The sequence below is a fragment of the Pseudophryne corroboree genome, chromosome 12 (assembly GCF_028390025.1).
Source record: "Pseudophryne corroboree isolate aPseCor3 chromosome 12, aPseCor3.hap2, whole genome shotgun sequence".
Taxonomy (NCBI): Eukaryota; Metazoa; Chordata; class Amphibia; order Anura; family Myobatrachidae; genus Pseudophryne; species Pseudophryne corroboree.
The window spans coordinates 170,166,100-170,187,684 of record NC_086455.1 but is presented as its reverse complement, the minus strand read 5'-3'; the positions used below and the strand labels follow the sequence as shown (position 1 = coordinate 170,187,684).

The following is a 21,585-nucleotide window of genomic DNA, read 5'->3' as shown; positions in this document are numbered from 1 at the left end:
CCCAAGAGGGAGAATAGTTGTCGGTATGCCAGATGTCAGGATTCCAGCGCCGGTATACTGAATACCACCCGTGAAAGGGGTATCAAGCAGTGGTTTCCAACATCAACCCTCAAGTACCCCCAACAGGTCATGTGTTGAGTATTTCTATCTGTGGAAGCAGGTGGGTTATTCACTAACCCACCATAATAGATCACCTCACCTGTGCAAGATTACAGACATCCAGAATAGTTCTAGATTATTTTATGTTTTGTTTTGTTTATTAAATATGCAAAAAAATAAATATATAATAAAAGTGCTTGAATGAAATGCAGAACGACACAAGACCTAAATGACACAACAACAACAAACAAAACAACGATAAAAGCACAATGCTACCTATAGATTTGCAAACACTAAATGGAATACACAATATGGAAGACATTGTTGGATTGTAGTTACAACATTATCAGCAACCTTAATAATGTAACAAAACAAATGAATTCGCTACATTTTCAGAATGTCATGTGATAGTGTCAGCTGAACCTATAAACACTTTATAGCACATTACTGTTAAAATACAACAATTATATTTCATTAAACTCAATAAAATGATGCCGTGCTGCTGTACGCACCATCTATAACGTCAGCAAATGAATAATATACTATACACACACACACACACACACACCATATAGATAAACCGCAAATGAACATATACTATGAAAGTCCTCTCTCCCCAACTCATATAGACTACAGGAGCATCAATATCTCAGCAGGAGAACATCCCCATAGTGGTACATATACTATACTAGAGAAAGTATGTTACACTTCCAGGGTCATGTAGGTGGCACTCCAACCTTCCAAAAGGGACACAATTACCGTTTATCTCAATAATCAGTTAAAACAGCACATTTAATCAAATAGAAAGAGACCCCCATCTGTAATAACATATCAGCAAGTGTTACAAGCTATAACACACCTAGCCGGGGGAGCACAGGTGGGGTATAGGAGGGCCGTCTGTTCCCATCACTGCACCCTACAGAAAGCAAACAGAATGTCTTCACATATCACTTCCACCCAGACCCTGTTCTTCCCCCACTCCATAAACACATCCTTTATAACATTCTATTGCAATTTACTAAGATTTACTGAGATCAACGTTATTTTCTAAGGCGACACAAAACTGTGCAGAGCTGGACAGGGCCGTCTTTTCATATGGGCTCAATGGGCACTTGCCCAAGGGTCCCAGGAGTGTTAGGGCCCTAGGCTGATAGCTGAGGGTCCCCTCTTTCCAGGGGTACCAGATTTTTGAAAAAAATAGGCCCCGGGGAACTGGAGATATCCGAATTCAAAGCAGTGGTCCCCATCCCAGCCTGTTAATTGCTCTTCCCAGCCAGATATCTCTGGTTCTGTTGGACTTAGAGTTTTTCTGAGGGTATACTCCTAAAGCTGGGACTCTCTCCGTTCGGTGGACACTGGCAGCTTGTCTCTACTATGCCCAGAACCAGCGATATCAGCCTTCCAGCAGCAGCACCCTGCTCCAGCTCCACACGCCTGGTATGCAGTTTTATGTTTTCATAGGTGGATTGCTCTGGCTCCTGACCTCTGATCCCCAAGTCCCCAGCGCCTCCTGAAAGGCGTCCCCAGCGCCTCCTGAAAGGCGTCCCCAGCGCCTCCTGAAAGGCGTCCCCAGCGCCTCCTGAAAGGCGTCCCCAGCGCCTCCTGAAAGGCGTCCCCAGCGCCTCCTGAAAGGCGTCCCCAGCGCCTCCTGACAGGTGGGACTCTCTAGTTTTTTATACAATTCGAAGCTAAGAAATCTATTTCCAGGAACTGGAGATATCTGCAGTCAGGGAAGCTGCCCTCCCACTGGAAAATGATGAATATTAAGCCCACTCCACTATCCACCCCTCTCCTACGTATTACACACCCCCTACCACCCTGGAAGTCATGTACCGGGGCCCCATCATTCAGCCCAATGCTACCTTCTACAGTTTAGTGTTCTCTCTCCCGCCACATCTCCCACCATCTGTGCAGTAAAGGAATAATTAGCAGAAATTACTGCTCCAGGTCCTACATGCTGAGCGGAAGATAGAACACCCCCTACCGCCCGCGTGACATCAAAGCTGACGCTGATAGCACACCCCACCCCTACCGCTGGAGGATGGGTAGGGGGCCCAGTGCATTACTTTGCCTAAGGGCCTACACTGCTCTTAAGACGGCCATGGAGATGGACACTCTGGGCCTAATTCAGAGTTGATCGCAGCAGAAAATTTCTTAGCAGTAAGGCAAAACCATATGAACTGCAGGTGGGGCACATGTAACATGTGCAGAGAGAGTTAGATTTGGGTGGGGTGTGTTCAAACTGAAATCTAAATTGCAGTGTAAAAATAAAGCAGCCAGCATTTACCCTGCACAGAAACAATGTAACCCACCCAAATCTAACTCTCTCTGCACATGTTACATCTGCCCCACCTGCAGTGCACATGGTTTTGCCCAACTGCTAACAAATTTGCTGCTGCGATCAGCTCTAAATTACCCCCTATGTACTGACATTATAGAATAAAGCAATAGGTTTTATTACTAATCTATGATTTGTCACCATGGACATAAACCTATAATAATGTACAACTGCCTGCAAATGAAATAACAAGAAAAATAAGATTTTACTTACCGATAAATCTATTTCTCGTAGTCCGTAGTGGATGCTGGGGACTCCGTCAGGACCATGGGGATTAGCGGCTCCGCAGGAGACAGGGCACAAAAATAAAGCTTTAGGATCAGGTGGTGTGCACTGGCTCCTCCCCCTATGACCCTCCTCCAAGCCTCAGTTAGGATACTGTGCCCGGACGAGCGTACACAATAAGGAAGGATTTTGAATCCCGGGTAAGACTCATACCAGCCACACCAATCACACCGTACAACTTGTGATCTGAACCCAGTTAACAGTATGACAAACGTAGGAGCCTCTGAACAGACGGCTCACAACAATAACAACCCGATTTTTTTGTAACAATAACTATGTACAAGTATTGCAGACAATCCGCACTTGGGATGGGCGCCCAGCATCCACTACGGACTACGAGAAATAGATTTATCGGTAAGTAAAATCTTATTTTCTCTGACGTCCTAGTGGATGCTGGGGACTCCGTCAGGACCATGGGGATTATACCAAAGCTCCCAAACGGGCGGGAGAGTGCGGATGACTCTGCAGCACCGAATGAGAGAACTCCAGGTCCTCTTTAGCCAGGGTATCAAATTTGTAGAATTTTACAAACGTGTTCTCCCCCGACCACGTAGCTGCTCGGCAGAGTTGTAATGCCGAGACCCCTCGGGCAGCCGCCCAGGATGAGCCCACCTTCCTTGTGGAATGGGCCTTGACAGATTTAGGCTGTGGCAGGCCTGCCACAGAATGTGCAAGTTGAATTGTGCTACAAATCCAACGAGCAATCGTCTGCTTAGAAGCAGGAGCACCCAGCTTGTTGGGTGCATACAGTATAAACAGCGAGTCAGATTTTCTGACTCCAGCCGTCCTTGAAATATATATTTTCAATGCCCTGACAACGTCCAGCAACTTGGAATCCTCCAAATCGCTAGTAGCCGCAGGCACCACAATAGGCTGGTTCAGGTGAAACGCTGACACCACCTTAGGCAAAAACTGAGGACGCGTCCGCAGTTCTGCCCTGTCCGAATGGAAAATCAGATATGGGCTTTTATACGATAAAGCCGCCAATTCTGACACTCTCCTGGCTGAAGCCAGGGCCAGTAGCATGGTTACTTTCCATGTAAGATATTTCAAATCCACCGATTTGAGTGGCTCACACCAATGGGATTTGAGAAAATCCAAAACTACATTAAGGTCCCACGGAGCCACTGGGGGCACAACCGGGGGCTGTATATGTAGTACTCCTTTTACAAAAGTCTGGACTTCAGGAACTGAAGCCAATTCTTTCTGGAAGAAAATCGACAGGGCCGAAATTTGAACCTTAATGGACCCCAATTTGAGGCCCATAGACAATCATGTTTGCAGGAAATGTAGGAATCGACCCAATTGAAATTCCTCCGTGGGGGCCTTCCTGGCCTCACACCACGCAACATATTTTCTCCAAATGCGGTGATAATGTTGTGCAGTCACCTCCTTCCTGGCTTTTACCAGTGTAGGAATGACCTCTTCCGGAATGCCTTTTTCCCTTAGAATTCGGCGTTCAACCGCCATGCCGTCAAACGCAGCCGCAGTAAGTCTTGGAATAGACACGGTCACTGCTGAAGCAGGTCCCGTCTTAGAGGTAGAGGCCACGGATCTTCCGTGAGCATCTCCTGAAGTTCCGGGTACCAAGTTCTTCTTGGCCAATCCGGAGCCACGAGTATCGTTCTTACTCCCCTTTGCCGTATAATTCTCAGTACTTTTGGTATGAGAGGCAGAGGAGGAAACACATACACTGACTGGAAAACCCACGGTGTTACCAGAGCGTCCACAGCTATTGCCTGAGGGTCTCTTGACCTGGCGCAATACCTGTCCAGTTTTTTGTTGAGGCGAGACGCCATCATATCCACCTTTGGTTTTTCCCAACGGTTCACAATCATGTGGAAGACTTCTGGATGAAGTCCCCACTCTCCCGGGTGTAGATCGTGTCTGCTGAGGAAGTCTGCTTCCCAGTTGTCCACTCCCGGAATGAACACTGCTGACAGTGCTATCACATGATCTTCCGCCCAGCGAAGAATCCTTGCAGCTTCTGCCATTGCTCTCCTGCTTCTTGTGCCGCCCTGTCTGTTTACGTGGGCGACTGCCGTGATGTTGTCCGACTGGATCAACACCGGCTGACCCTGAAGCAGGGGTTTTGCCAGGCTTAGAGCATTGTAAATCGCTCTTAGCTCCAGTATATTTATGTGAAGAGACATCTCCAGGCTTGACCATACTCCCTGGAAGTTTCTTCCCTGTGTGACCGCTCCCCAGCCTCTCAGACTGGCATCCGTGGTCACCAGGACCCAGTCCTGTATGCCGAATCTGCGGCCCTCTAACAGATGAGCACTCTGCAACCACCACAGAAGAGACACCCTTGTCCGTGGCGATAAGGTTATCCGCTGATGAATCTGCAGATGCGATCCGGACCATTTGTCCAGCAGATCCCACTGAAAAGTTCTTGCGTGAAATCTGCCGAATGGAATCGCTTCGTAAGAAGCCACCATTTTTCCCAGGACCCTTGTGCAATGATGCACGGACACTTTTCCTGGTTTTAGGAGGTTCCTGACTAGCTCGGATAACTCCCTGGCTTTCTTCTCTGGGAGAAACACCTTTTTCTGGACTGTGTCCAGAATCATCCCTAGGAACAGCAGACGTGTCGTCGGAAACAGCTGCGGTTTTGGAATATTTAGAATCCACCCGTGCTGTCGTAGAACTACTTGAGATAGTGCTACTCCGACCTCCAACTGTTCTCTGGACCTTGCCCTTATCAGGAGATCGTCCATTTTCTTTGAAGAAGAATCATCATTTCGGCCATTACCTTGGTAAGGACCCGGGGTGCCGTGGACAATCCAACCGGCAGCGTCTGAAACCGAGTGACAGTTCTGTACCACGAACCTGAGGTACCCTTGGTGAGAAGGGCAAATTGGGACATGGAGGTAAGCATCTGTCCCGGGACACCATATAGTCCCCTTTTTCCTGGTTCGCTATCACTGCTCTGAGTGACTCCATCTTGATTTGAACCTTTTTATGTAAGTGTTCAAATATTTCAGATTTAGAATAGGTCTCACCGAGCCGTCTGGCTTCAGTACCACAATATAGTGTGGAATAATACCCCTTTCCTTGTTGTAGGAGGGGTACTTTGATTATCACCTGCTGGGAATACAGCTTGTGAATTGTTTCCACTACTGCCTCCCTGTCGGAGGGAGACGTTGGTAAAGCAGACTTCAGGAACCTGCGAGGGGGAGACGTCTCGAACTTCCAATCTGTACCCCTGGGATACTACTTGTAGGATCCAGGGGTCCACTTGCGAGTGAGCCCACTGCGTGCTGAAACTCTTGAGACGACCCCCCACCGCACCTGAGTCCGCTTGTACGGCCCCAGCGTCATGCTGAGGACTTGGTAGAAGCGGTGGAGGGCTTCTGTTCCTGGGAATGGGCTGCCTGCTGCAGTCTTCTTCCCTTTCCTCTATCCCATGGCAGATATGACTGGCCTTTTGACCGCTTGCCCTTATGGGGACGAAAGGACTGAGGCTGAAAAGACGTTGTCTTTTTCTCCTTTATACGGCAATACTTCCATGTGCCGTTTGGAATCTGCATCACCTGACCACTGTCGTGTCCATAAACAACTTCTGGCAGATATGGACATCGCACTTACTCTTGATGCCAGAGTGCAAATATCCCTCTGTGCATCTCGCATATATAGAAATGCATCCTTTAAATGCTCTATAGTCAATAAAATACTGTCCCTGTCAAGGGTATCAATATTTTCAGTCAGGGAATCCGACCAAGCCACCCCAGCGCTGCACATCCAGGCTGAGGCGATCGCTGGTCGCAGTATAACACCAGTATGTGTGTATATACTTTTTAGGATATTTTCCAGCCTCCTATCAGCTGGCTCCTTGAGGGCGGCCCTATCTGGAGACGGTACCGCCACTTGTTTTGATAAGCGTGTGAGCGCCTTATCTACCCTAAGGGGTGTTTCCCAACGCGCCCTAACTTCTGGCGGGAAAGGGTATACCGCCAATAATTTTCTATCGGGGGAAACCCACGCATCATCACACACTTCATTTAATTTATCTGATTCAGGAAAAACTACAGGTAGTTTTTTCACACTCCACAAAATACCCTTTTTTGTGGTACTTGTAGTATCAGAAATATGTAACACCTCCTTCATTGCCCTTAACAAGTAACGTGTGGCCCTAAAAGAAAAATACGTTTGTTTCTTCACCGTCGACACTGGAGTCTGTGTCTGTGTCGACCGACTGAGGTAAAAAGACGTTTTAATGCCCCTGACGGTGTTTGAGACGCCTGGACAGGTACTAATTGGTTTGCCGGCCATCTCATGTCGTCAACCGACCTTGCAGCGTGTTGACATTATCACGTAATTCCTTAAATAAGCCATCCATTCCGGTGTCGACTCCCTAGAGAGTGACATCACCATTACAGGCAATTGCTCCGCCTCCTCACCAACATCGTCCTCATACATGTCGACACACACGTACCGACACACAGCACACACACAGGGAATGCTCTGATAGAGGACAGGACCCCACTAGCCCTTTGGAGAGACAGAGGGAGAGTTTGCCAGCACACACCAAAACGCTATAATTATACAGGGACAACCTTTATATAATAAGATTTTACTTACCGATAAATCTATTTCTCGGAGTCCGTAGTGGATGCTGGGGTTCCTGAAAGGACCATGGGGAATAGCGGCTCCGCAGGAGACAGGGCACAAAAAGTAAAGCTTTTCCGATCAGGTGGTGTGCACTGGCTCCTCCCCCTATGACCCTCCTCCAGACTCCAGTTAGGTACTGTGCCCGGACGAGCGTACACAATAAGGGAGGATTTTGAATCCCGGGTAAGACTCATACCAGCCACACCAATCACACCGTACAACTTGTGATCTAAACCCAGTTAACAGTATGATAACAGCGGAGCCTCTGAAAGATGGCTTCCTTTAACAATAACCCGAATTAGTTAACAATAACTATGTACAACTTATGCAGATAATCCGCACTTGGGATGGGCGCCCAGCATCCACTACGGACTCCGAGAAATAGATTTATCGGTAAGTAAAATCTTATTTTCTCTATCGTCCTAGTGGATGCTGGGGTTCCTGAAAGGACCATGGGGATTATACCAAAGCTCCCAAACGGGCGGGAGAGTGCGGATGACTCTGCAGCACCGAATGAGAGAACTCCAGGTCCTCCTTAGCCAGAGTATCAAATTTGTAAAATTTTACAAACGTGTTCTCCCCTGACCACGTAGCTGCTCGGCAAAGTTGTAATGCCGAGACCCCTCGGGCAGCCGCCCAAGAGGAGCCCACCTTCCTTGTGGAGTGGGCCTTTACAGATTTAGGCTGTGGCAAGCCTGCCACAGAATGTGCAAGTTGGATTGTGCTACAGATCCAACGAGCAATCGTCTGCTTAGACGCAGGAGCACCCATCTTGTTGGGTGCATACAATATAAACAACGAGTCAGATTTTCTGACTCCAGCTGTCCTTGCAATATATATTTTTAATGCTCTGACAACGTCCAGTAACTTGGAGTCCTCCAAGTCACTTGTAGCCGCAGGCACTACAATAGGCTGGTTCAGATGAAATGCTGACACCACCTTAGGGAGAAAATGCGGACGAGTCCGCAGTTCTGCCCTGTCCGAATGGAAAATCAGATATGGGCTTTTGTAAGATAAAGCTGCCAATTCTGACACTCTCCTGGCAGAAGCCAGGGCTAGAAGCATGGTCACTTTCCATGTGAGATATTTCAAATCCACCTTTTTTAGTGGTTCAAACCAATGAGATTTTAGGAAGTCCAAAACCACATTTAGATCCCACGGTGCCACTGGAGGCACCACAGGAGGCTGAATATGCAGCACTCCCTTAACAAAGGTCTGGACTTCAGGGACTGAAGCCAATTCTTTTTGAAAGAAAATTGACAGGGCCGAAATTTGAACCTTAATAGATCCCAATTTGAGACCCATTGACAATCCTGATTGCAGGAAATGTAGGAATCGACCCAGTTGAAATTCCTCCGTCGGAGCACTCCGATCTTCGCACCACGCAACATATTTTCGCCAAATTCGGTGATAATGTTGCACGGTTACTTCCTTCCTTGCTTTAATCAAAGTAGGAATGACTTCTTCCGGCATGCCTCTTTCCTTTAGGATCCGGCGTTCAACCGCCATGCCGTCAAACGCAGCCGCGGTAAGTCTTGAAACAGACAGGGACCCTGCTGAAGCAAGTCCCTCCTTAGAGGTAGAGGCCACGGATCTTCCGTGATCATCTCTTGAAGTTCCGGGTACCAAGTCCTCCTTGGCCAATCCGGAACCACTAGTATCGTTCTTACGCCTCTTTGCCGTATAATTCTCAATACTTTTGGTATGAGAGGCAGAGGAGGAAACACATACACCGACTGGTACACCCAAGGCGTTACCAGCGCGTCCACAGCTATTGCCTGCGGATCTCTTGACCTGGCGCAATACCTGTCCAGTTTTTTGTTGAGGCGAGACGCCATCATGTCCACCATTGGTCTTTCCCAACGGGTTACCAGCATGTGGAAGACTTCTGGATGAAGTCCCCACTCTCCCGGGTGAAGATCGTGTCTGCTGAGGAAGTCTGCTTCCCAGTTGTCCACTCCCGGGATGAACACTGCTGACAGTGCTATCACATGATTCTCTGCCCAGCGAAGAATCCTTGCAGCTTCTGCCATTGCCCTCCTGCTTCTTGTGCCGCCCTGTCTGTTCACATGGGCGACTGCCGTGATGTTGTCCGACTGGATCAATACCGGTTTTCCCTGAAGCAGAGGTTCTGCCTGGTTTAGAGCATTGTATATTGCTCTTAGTTCCAGAATGTTTATGTGAAGAGACGTTTCCAGGCTCGTCCATACTCCCTGGAAGTTTCTTCCTTGTGTGACTGCTCCCCAGCCTCTCAGGCTGGCGTCCGTGGTCACCAGGATCCAATCCTGTATTCCGAATCTGCGGCCCTCCAATAGATGAGCACTCTGCAACCACCACAGAAGAGACACCCTTGTCCTTGGAGACAGGGTTATCCGTAGGTGCATCTGAAGATGCGACCCTGACCATTTGTCCAACAGATCCCTTTGGAAAATTCTTGCGTGGAATCTGCCGAATGGAATCGCTTCGTAAGAAGCCACCATTTTTCCCAGGACTCTTGTGCATTGATGTACAGACACCTTTCCTGGTTTTAGGAGGTTCCTGACAAGCTCGGATAACTCCTTGGCTTTTTCCTCCGGGAGAAAAACCTTTTTCTGAACCGTGTCCAGAATCATCCCTAGGAACAGCAGACGAGTTGTCGGCATTAACTGGGATTTTGGAATATTCAGAATCCACCCGTGCTGTTTTAGCACTTCTTGAGACAGTGCTAATCCCATCTCTAGCTGTTCTCTGGACCTCGCCCTTATTAGGAGATCGTCCAAGTATGGGATAATTAATACGCCTTTTCTTCGAAGAAGAATCATCATCTCGGCCATTACCTTTGTAAAGATCCGAGGTGCCGTGGACAATCCGAACGGCAGCGTCTGAAACTGATAGTGACAGTTTTGTACAACGAACCTGAGGTACCCCTGGTGTGAGGGGTAAATTGGAACGTGGAGATACGCATCCTTGATGTCCAAGGATACCATAAAGTCCCCCTCTTCCAGGTTCGCTATCACTGCTCTGAGTGACTCCATTTTGAACTTGAACTTCTTTATGTACAGGTTCAAGGACTTCAGATTTAGAATAGGCCTTACCGAGCCATCCGGCTTCGGTACCACAAAAAGAGTGGAATAATACCCCTTCCCTTGTTGCAGAAGAGGTACCTTGACTATCACCTGCTGAGAGTACAGCTTGTGAATGGCTTCCAACACCGTCTCCCTTTCGGAGGGGGACGTTGGTAAAGCAGACCTCAGGAAACGGCGAGGTGGATCTGTCTCTAATTCCAACCTGTATCCCTGAGATATTATCTGCAGGATCCAGGGATCTACTTGCGAGTGAGCCCACTGCGCGCTGTAATTTTTGAGACGACCGCCCACCGTCCCCGAGTCCGCTTGAGAAGCCCCAGCGTCATGCTGAGGCTTTTGTAGAAGCCGGGGAGGGCTTCTGATCCTGGGAAGGAGCTGCGTGTTGCTGTCTCTTCCCTCGACCTTTGCCTCGTGGCAAATATGAATAGCCCTTTGCTCTCTTATTTTTAAAGGAACGAAAGGGCTGCGGTTGAAAAGTCGGTGCCTTTTTCTGTTGGGGAGTGACTTGAGGTAGAAAGGTGGATTTCCCGGCTGTAGCCGTGGCCACCAAATCTGATAGACCGACTCCAAATAACTCCTCCCCCTTATACGGCAAAACTTCCATATGCCGTTTTGAATCCGCATCGCCTGTCCACTGTCGCGTCCATAAAGCTCTTCTGGCCGAAATGGACATAGCACTTACCCGTGATGCCAGTGTGCATATATCCCTCTGTGCATCACGCATATAAAGAAATGCATCCTTTATTTGTTCTAACGACAGTAAAATATTGTCCCTGTCCAGGGTATCAATATTTTCAATCAGGGATTCTGACCAAACTACCCCCGCACTGCCCATCCAGGCAGTTGCTACAGCTGGTCGTAGTATAACACCTGCATGTGTGTATATACTTTTTTGGATATTTTCCATCCTCCTATCTGATGGATCTTTAAGTGCGGCCGTCTCAGGAGAGGGTAACGCCACTTGTTTAGATAAGCGTGTTAGCGCCTTGTCCACCCTAGGAGGTGTTTCCCAGCGCTCCCTAACCTCTGGCGGGAAAGGGTATAATGCCAATAATTTCTTTGAAATTATCAGCTTTTTATCAGGGGCAACCCACGCTTCATTACACACGTCATTTAGTTCTTCTGATTCAGGAAAAACTATAGGTAGTTTTTTCATACCCCACATAATACCCTGTTTAGTGGTACCTGTAGTATCAGCTAAATGTAACGCCTCCTTCATTGCCAAAATCATATAACGTGTGGCCCTACTGGAAAATACGGTTGATTCGTCACCGTCACCACTGGAGTCATCGCCTGTGTCTGGGTCTGTGTCGACCGACTGAGGCAAAGGGCGTTTCACAGCCCCTGACGGTGTTTGAGTCGCCTGGACAGGCACTAATTGATTGTCCGGCCGTCTCATGTCGTCAAACGACTGCTTTAGCGTGTTGACACTATCCCGTAGTTCCATAAATAAAGGCATCCATTCTGGTGTCGACCCCCTAGGAGGTGACATCCCCATATTTGGCAATTGCTCCGCCTCCACACCAATATCGTCCTCATACATGTCGACACACACGTACCGACACACAGCAGACACACAGGGAATGCTCCTAATGAAGACAGGACCCACTAGCCCTTTGGGGAGACAGAGGGAGAGTTTGCCAGCACACACCAAAAACGCTATATATATATCAGGGATAGCCTTATAATAAGTGCTCCCCTATAGCTGCTTTGTTATATAAAAATATCGCCATAAATTTGCCCCCCCTCTCTGTTTTACCCTGTTTCTGTAGTGCAGTGCAGGGGAGAGACCTGGGAGCCGTCCTGACCAGCGGAGCTGTGAGAGGAAATGGCGCCGTGTGCTGAGGAGATAGGCCCCGCCCCTTTTCCGGCGGGCTCGTCTCCCGCTATTTTGAGAAATCAGGCAGGGGTTAAATATCTCCATATAGCCTCTAGGGCTATATGTGAGGTATTTTTAGCCTTTATAGGTACTATTTTGCCTCCCAGGGCGCCCCCCTCCCAGCGCCCTGCACCCTCAGTGACTGCCGTGTGAAGTGTGCTGAGAGGAAAATGGCGCACAGCTGCAGTGCTGTGCGCTACCTTTAGAAGACTGCAGGAGTCTTCAGCCGCCGATTCTGGACCTCTTCTGTCTTCAGCATCTGCAAGGGGGCCGGCGGCGCGGCTCCGGTGACCATCCAGGCTGTACCTGTGATCGTCCCTCTGGAGCTTGATGTCCAGTAGCCAAGAAGCCAATCCATCCTGCACGCAGGTGAGTTGACTCCTTCTCCCCTCAGTCCCTCGCTGCAGTGATCCTGTTGCCAGCAGGAATCACTGTAACATAAAAAACCTAGCTAAACTTTCTCTAAGCAGCTCTTTAGGAGAGCCACCTAGATTGCACCCTTCTCGGCCGGGCACAAAAATCTAACTGGAGTCTGGAGGAGGGTCATAGGGGGAGGAGCCAGTGCACACCACCTGATCGGAAAAGCTTTACTTTTTGTGCCCTGTCTCCTGCGGAGCCGCTATTCCCCATGGTCCTTTCAGGAACCCCAGCATCCACTAGGACGATAGAGAAAAGTGTTTTTCCCTTATAGCATCTTAATATATATAATCATATCGCCAAATAAGTGCCCCCCCTCTCTGTTTTAACCCTGTTTCTGTAGTGCAGTGCAGGGGAGAGCCTGGGAGCCTTCCCACCAGCATTTCTGTGAGGGAAAATGGCGCTGTGTGCTGAGGAGAATAGGCCCCGCCCCCTTTTCGGCGGGCTTCTTCTCCCGTTTTTCTGAGACCTGGCAGGGGTTAAATACATCCATATAGCCCCAGGGGCTATATGTGATGTATCTTTTAGCCAGTATAGGTATTTCATTGCTGCCCAGGGCGCCCCCCACAGCGCCCTGCACCCTCAGTGACCACTGGTGTGAAGTGTGTGACAACAATGGCGCACAGCTGCAGTGCTGTGCGCTACCTCATGAAGACTGAAAAGTCTTCTGCCGCCGGTTTCTGGACCTCTTCACTTTTCGGCATCTGCAAGGGGGTCGGCGGCGCGGCTCCGGGACCGGACTCCATGGCTGGGCCTGTGTTCGATCCCTCTGGAGCTAATGGTGTCCAGTAGCCTAAGAAGCCAATCCATCCTGCACGCAGGTGAGTTCACTTCTTCTCCCCTAAGTCCCTCGTTGCAGTGAGCCTGTTGCCAGCAGGACTCACTGTAAAATAAAAAACCTAAAAACTTTTTCTAAGCAGCTCTTTAGGAGAGCCACCTAGATTGCACCCTGCTCGGACGGGCACAAAAACCTAACTGAGGCTTGGAGGAGGGTCATAGGGGGAGGAGCCAGTGCACACCACCTGATCCTAAAGCTTTATTTTTGTGCCCTGTCTCCTGCGGAGCCGCTAATCCCCATGGTCCTGACGGAGTCCCCAGCATCCACTAGGACGTCAGAGAAATGCTGATTACACCTGATGTAAACATAACTGGTCCTTAATATAAGCAAATACAGCTGTAAGGAATTATTATCTCACCCAGAGAAGTGTGTCCTTATGTAGTGGGCTTCCAGATGTATGCGGGATTGGGGGGAATTAAACATGTTAAAAATGCCCGATTTGCAGATCCCGACTGTTTTTGGTTGGGTTTCGGGAATCAGAATTTTTAAACATGTTTAATATTCCATATTCCCCAACGCAGCCGTTAGAGGATCAGGATAATACGCAATTTACCAGTAATGTATGGGGGCCTTTAAGAATGCAGCGGTGAGGACGAGATCATAAGAAGCCATTCATCCTAGAGGGGTACGTATAGTGTATTCTGAATCAAGGGGGCTTCCTCCACAAGCCATGGACTAACAGCCAGTCACTTCAGGTTGTAATAAGTTAGTAGCCTAGCCAGAGAGTGTGGGCATTTGGAGAGATCTCAATGGTGTGTGGGAATCCCATTGCAGAATGAGCAGTGTGCACCTGCCTAGGATGTTTTTCTATTACTAAAATTAAGCATATCTTGCGCCTCTTTTGAAGGTTGGTGAGAGGAATAACCCTTGAAGTAAATCCAGGTAGCTATTAAGGTCCAAGGCTCAGTACTGACAGATTATAGAAAACTGATGTACCTATGTACCCGGCACCTTCAGTGTTAGATACGTGCCTGTAAAATTGCGCAGTAGCCTGTGTTGACACCAAAACATCGACAGTCAACAAGCCTACATGGCAAAAATATGAATTTTATTGTGTCGATATTCTATACCTGTCAACATTATGGCGTCATTTTTTTTTGTTGGGAGACAATTTACCAGTATGTTTTTTGGATTGTGAGAGGAAACCGGAGCACATTCTGCAGGAAACAGGAGCACGGAGAGACTATACAAACTCCACACAAATAGGGCCATGGTGGGAATCACACCCAGGACCTCAGTGCTGGCAGGCAATAATGCTAACCACTACACCATGGGTACTGCCCTGTGCTGTTGAAGGTAATTTGTACTCCCATAAACTACTCCGTTCAGGAGAGGTTCCACAGCTTTCCCCCTGCAGCCTTGTTTACATACACAATTACTACACTTTTTGACAAAAATGTTCCATTCATTTACTTTCAACACAGATAATGTCACATTGATTGACGCGTCGTTGTGACCTAGTGACCCGTAAGCTGCACAACTGCACGGTGCAGCCCTGGAATTAACAACAGGTATTTTAAACTTGTTGTAAAACAATTATAGCAGGACAAGCATAGGGCAGGTAAATCATCACCTTGTCGTATTATAAACAAAAGCCGGTCTGGGGTTGATGTGGAAACTATCTATACCAGGGTTAGGTAACCTGCGAAACTCTAGCTGCTGTGGAACTACACCTCCCAGCATGCCATGCCACCGTTTTGCTGTTAGAACATACTGGGAGGGATAATAACCATGTTTGTTTCAACAACGGCAAATGCATTTCTGTGTTTTCAATGACATTTTCACATCGGGACTACTACAAGCGATAGAACTTTCCAGCGTCCAAACATATATCTGTGGTAAATAAATTAAACAGGGACAAGCGAAGAGAAAATATATATATTGCTTGATACGATTATTGATATGTTTGTGCCTTGTAAACGATTGCCGCTTTAAAAAAAACAAACAAAAAAAAACATCCCAGACCGGCCGGCAATCCCGCACCTCCGGCACACTCTGCCTCATGTGGGTTGATGTATCGAGCAGGGAAGAGAGAGAAGTGGACCAGTGAGGAAGTTGTCCATAGCAACCAATGATCATCTACTTATCATTTTATACAGTGTACATGATAAACGCTCCCTCAAAGCTGATTGGTCACAAACCCTGGCATATTGCCGGGTCGGTGACAGTGCTGGTGACGCGAGCCCTTCCATACAGTGTAAACGGGACACGGGTCGCATAGATCTGGCTACCGTTTACACAGCAGTTTGCCGGGTTCAACCCTGCAAGCTATCCGAGTTGGAATACCGGGTCACTCGACCCAGATTATTCTAACGCGCCCCTTTTTCACCAGCCAGCAACACGGGTTATGCGCAATAACCCGTGTTATATGCTGGTTGGTGTAAAAGGGGTATAACAGAGACCCCATATATACAGAAACTAATCATGGCTGCCAGTGGCGATAGTCTTGACATCTGCAGAATGACTGGTTTATATCTCATGTCTCTGCCTCCCATTATGCCAGCTGTGCCAACCTACCAGTAGCTGCACACAAATGCCAGCTACCGGGAGCCAGGGTTGGACTGGCACACAATGGTACAGGGGGGAAACGCCCGGTGGGCCCACCTCCTCCTCTAGGTATCAGGTTCCAGACTCACTTTATACATATATTACATTATGCTGTACAGGACTATGGTGTATTTTCTACAGTGCACTGCTGTTATTAATGTGGTACATTATTATGCATACACTAGCAGTGTATAATATCTTTATCAACGGGCCAGGACTATGCACTCTGCAACAACCAAATCTCAATGGTGGCTGGCCGCACCCTGAAGCATGGACCCTTACCTCTGCATTACCCGATGGGCCCTAACGTCACTGTAGGTTATGTATGATCGACTCAATGTACTGTGCTATGTGATATGTTGCCAGTTATAAATAGTAATATTTGCGGGTTTACTGGTCCTTGTAATGTAATAACAGCTCTCCTTACACAGATGTTACTCTCTTGCCATTGCCATATTTTTTTGTTAAAATCTCGGCCACTTCCTGAATCACTGACACGGATAAAATATAAAAATTACAGCAGCAACACAAAAACATATTCCTTACCGATAGAAATAAAACATCGGCAGGAGGCTGGAACTACGCTACACTTTGTCACCATAGAAACAGAAAAAAAGCTAAAGAGAAAACGTTCAAATACTCCCGAGACTCTTCTATAACTTAGTCAGATGTGAGACTACAACACCTATCAGGCTAACACTCAGGTCGGGGGGTGTCCGGTTTCCTAGGGTCCAACTCAGTGCTCTCAAATCAATAACCAGACCATCAAGGCAGGGCCGTCTCAAAATCACTGTAGGCAAGCAATACACTGGGACCCAATTAAACAAAATGATAACCTGCCCCTCCTGCGGCCCTGCAACATCTCCACATGCTTCCATACAGTGAATGGATGTCAGCACTCTGATTGGTGGATAGCTCCAGCCATCCACCAATCAGCATGCTGACAGCCATTCACTGTCTGGCTACAGGCCGGAGGCAGGTAGGTAATGCTACTTCACCACTCTGATTATGTGACCACCACCTGCTTGATGGCCTCCAGAATTGTGGGGCCTGGTGTGCCTATACCTGAAGATGGCCATGCAGAAGGGTCAGTTACTTCCTGCCAGGTATACTTATTGTGCTTTTTTTTTTTTTTGGGGGGGGGGGGTTGCTTCTATAGGCCCTATGCGGGAAATTTCCGATATCTAAAGTGGACACGTTGCCCATAGCAACCAACCAGATTTTAGCTATCATTTATCCATACCTCCCTACTGGCCCATTTTGACTATTTGGCACTGTCCTGCCATCCCACCCATGACCCTGGTGTCCCATGGTGGGGTGGTTGTTGGGAGGCTCCCCCTTGTCCACTACTTGGTCACAGGAGAGGGGCCTGGGGGTATCTCCAACAGCTCCCAGAGCGCAGGAAATGCCCCCACGGAGATAAAAGAACAAAACCGGGGCATGGCTCGTAGGCACGGTTTTTCCCACGAGGCTTTGCCCCCTAATTTAGGGCACACGCATTCGGCGTTTGTCCCGCTTTCTCCTGGGAGCTGAGTTATCAAGCACGTTCTGTAACATGTTGGCTAGAAGCTGATCAGGCCACAGACCCAGCGCTTAAATTATACATTTTAAACATATCTTTAATTTGTAATAATATATGGAAAAGAAATATAAATGGATCTGACGCCAGACATCGGTTATTAATGTCACCATACCAACCGATGTTTTTCCACTGGCGTTACCATGCAGCAACGTCTTCAGAACGCGGCTTGGTCCATATCAGTGCGTTTGCTGCACTTCAAAAACACATACGCCACTGCAAACACGCGTGCCATTAAACAACGCACACTGGGCACGTGGCCCTAGGAAGTCATATCAAAAATATGCCTTTTTAGCGTAAAAATTCATACATTTTACTTAAAACAAACAAAAAGACAGTAAAAAGCCAATAAATACAGGTTGTATATAGTTTGTTCACTATGCTTAACGTTTTTTAAATGAAAGTTGATGGCTAAAGCGTCATTTTAAAACCTAATTTGCTTCTGAATTGCAATATATTTTCATCGCAACTTCTGTGGATGGATTTGCTGATGAAGAAACAGCCGGCCACAATGAAATATGTCAGAGGCGCTACAAAATATTCAAAATAGAAGTGTAAAAAAATATAAATAATAATAATAATAATAATAATAATTGAAAGGACGGCTAAAAACCTCACATGGTGAACTACGTGTTACTTCCGTTTCTTGCATTAATCATTTGTAAAGTACAAAAGGGATGTAATTACGTCAATAACACCTGGCTTTATTATATGCATGTAAAACAATCAGAATGCAATGCTGGTAATGACTAAACGCCCTGGCATCATCCTCCCAAAAATCCAACGTGTGAGGTGTCCGGGGTGGAATGTCAGCGAGTTTTATTACAGCTTGTGTTACACATGACACAGTGTTGTCGCCTCTACTAATCCTCGACCAAAACAACAGGATCCAACCCACTCTCTACTGGCTGCAACATGGCCGATTTACTAAGTGAATAAACGGTAGCCCAATATGGAAACGGACCCATCCGAGGTCCCCCCACCATACGTCCTGGGGTACCGCTAGTTTTTGGGCCCATAGCTGCAGGCAATGAAAACACAACCACCCGCAGACTGCTGTACTACAGTAGGTAGCGTTCCTATACAGAACTCCACTGTGCTTTACCTAGCGTCTTTTATCTATATGGCGCCACAAGGGATCCGCAGCGCCCAATTACAGAGTACATAAATTACATTAAACAGGAAAATAGCGACTAAGACAATATAGGACAAGTACAGGGTAAATAAACATAGCTACATTAGTAGACAACTGATGTAAGTATCAAGGTGGCAGAATTTGGTGCCGTAAAAGATGGTTTAAGTATTATTAATAATAACAGTTTCTTATATAGCGCAGCAAATTTGGTTGCGCTTTACAATTGTTAAGAAGGATGAGCACATGAGAGTTGAGGGCCCTGCTTGTGAGAGCTTACAATCTAAAGGGGAGGGGCAGACTGACGGGTGACACAGATGGGGTAGACAGTGAGCGTGGAATAGAGGGTTAGGATGACAGATGGCTGGGTTTGGTGAAGAATGGAGTCTTCAGCGCCCGTTTGACGTTTTGCATATGGAAGTAACTTAAAGTGGGTACACACTGATAGATATATCTGCAGATACATGTATGGACGGATCGGGCAGTGCGCTGTGCATACACACTGGCCGATCCGTCTGGGACGGACGTCATGAACTGGGCACACGCCTGCCCAGTTCAACTGTCAAACAATCCGTCCGCCTCAGCATGTGTACGGGCGGCTGGCTGGTCGCCCGTTCACACACAGCGATGCGCCAATATATTGGTAGATATATTGGCCGTCGGATGTGCTGTGGGGCCGACGCGATACGTCTGTGAACGACGGAGTTCACAGACATATCGCCCGTACATACTGGCCGACAGACCCGCGATATATCTGCCAGTGTGTACCCATGTTTTAAAGTCAAAAACTGCGCGTGTACAAGTCCACTCACTCCCACAATATTCTGGGCTACCACCGGCATGGCCCGGTCAGTGGGTTTTAAGAACGCAAATTTTAAGGGTTTCAAAGTAACAAAAGGCCCGAGGCGTCTCTTCAGAAACCCTGCTTATACCACAGTCCAAATGGTTAAATATATTGATTATTGACATCCCATTGAGTTAAAAAGTAATCAAAAGAAGTATTGGGCTAAATGTAATTAAGAGGAAATCCTTAAAGCGGAACAAGACGGCTAACGGCGGACGCGGCAAAAGATCATCAAGTATCTATACTTATAATGAGTATATAGGTCAGATGTGTCTCAGAGCGAGTGTCCTCGTACGTGGGTGTAGTGGGCTGATTGCTGCAGCGTTATACCCTTACCAAGTATTACAGGATCAGATGAAGGAACCAGCTTTAGCCATGGCAGCTATACAAATACCAACCCCAGAAACACAGTATACACCACCGCTGCATCAGCAACGACCCTGGGAGGCCAGATTTTCCGGATGCCCCTGTTGGTGTGCACCTACCGTGACAGTGACCGACGGAGCATCCCGGCTTATCCTATAGGGACACGGTAGACAGCAACTCCCGGGGTTTCAGGAGCAACCAGCACAGGACACGCAGGAAGCCTCAGACATTGTGTATCACAATACACAGGGCCCACACACACACTGCCCCCTCAGACATTGTGTATCACAATACACAGGGCCCACACACACTGCCCTTCCCTAACACAGCTCCAGCAACAGCTCATACTGACAGGAGAGGCCTGCTTCCCCATCAGCTGGACGCTGCAGTGCCCTCAGCAACGGCAGCAACCACTGCAACGCATGCACTGCATAGAGACAGACGGCACTGCAGCATGTATGTATGTATATATATATATATATATATATATATATATATATATATACACATACACACAGATGGCACTGCAGCATGCATATACACACATACATATATATATATATATATATATATATACACACACACACACAGACGGCACTGTATGCACTACAATATATATATATATATATATATATATATATATATATATATATAGAGAGAGAGAGAGAGAGAGAGAGAGAGAGATGGCACTGTGTGCACTGCAGCATATATATATATATATATATATATATATATATATACACATACACACATATACATATACACACGCGCATCATACATCAGCATGTAGGAGATGCTATGTGCGGGTCTTACCGGCATCATCTCTGCAGCAGCCCGGGGCACGATGCGGGTGACAGATGGGGGAGCCCGGTACGTGGGCTGTGTCCCCCCCGCCCTCACTGTCCTGCACTCAGCTCCAGGGATCAGGATGGGAAATCCAAATGGCTGCGAATCCGCAGGGCAGGCCTCTCCTCCCGCTGCTGCTCTCCTCCTCCTCCTCCTCCTCCCTTCCTTCCTTCCTGGCTGGCTGTGGCGGCGGCGGGGGGATGAGAGGCAGCAGGACGCGGCCGCAGGTTGGTTGGGAAGAAGGAGCAGGGATGCTGCTGCGGGGCGGGGCTGGGGCCGTATCAGACACCCGGGAGAGGCGGGGACGGCGCAGAAGGGAGGGGCGGTGCCCAGGTAGGGAGGGGGCGCGGCTTCGGCGTGTGATTGACAGCTCCGTACCTCAGTCGGCCTGGCGTGACGTCACGGGCGTGGAATGTCAGGAATGCGGGGAAAGAAGGCGGAGCCGCCGCTGGCGCCGCCCAGCTCCTGCCTCAGGTGGAGGAGGGTGGTGGCGGCCGAGTGGACATGTGCGTGAGGTGACTCAGGGGTGACGGCAGCCCTTACACCCGTGTCTGTGGTCACTGGGACTGCAGCAGGAAGCCTGTAACTCATTGCTGCTGCTCGTAGTGCAGGAATACATGGCACCTGCCTTTGGCGGCTGTGCAGCCTGTGGTGGTGGTGGTGCAGCCTCTGCTGCTGGTGGTGGTGGTGCATCCTCTGGTGGTGGTGGTGCAGGTGCAGCCTCTGGTGGTGGTGG

At 48.1% G+C, this 21,585-nt stretch overlaps 1 protein-coding gene across 1 annotated transcript in view; it reads right to left on the bottom strand.

Annotated features, from left to right (window-relative positions):
* The window catches only part of PPP1R13B (protein phosphatase 1 regulatory subunit 13B), a 126,330-nt gene extending 105,148 nt beyond the window's left edge, over positions 1-21,182 (bottom strand). Inside the window, exon 1 of the mRNA XM_063948510.1 lies at positions 20,817-21,182. Within this exon, the coding sequence (XP_063804580.1) occupies positions 20,817-20,825 (9 nt within the window). The 5' untranslated portion in view covers positions 20,826-21,182. The remainder of the gene's footprint in view (positions 1-20,816) is intronic.
* Between the last annotated feature and the right edge of the window lie 403 nt (positions 21,183-21,585).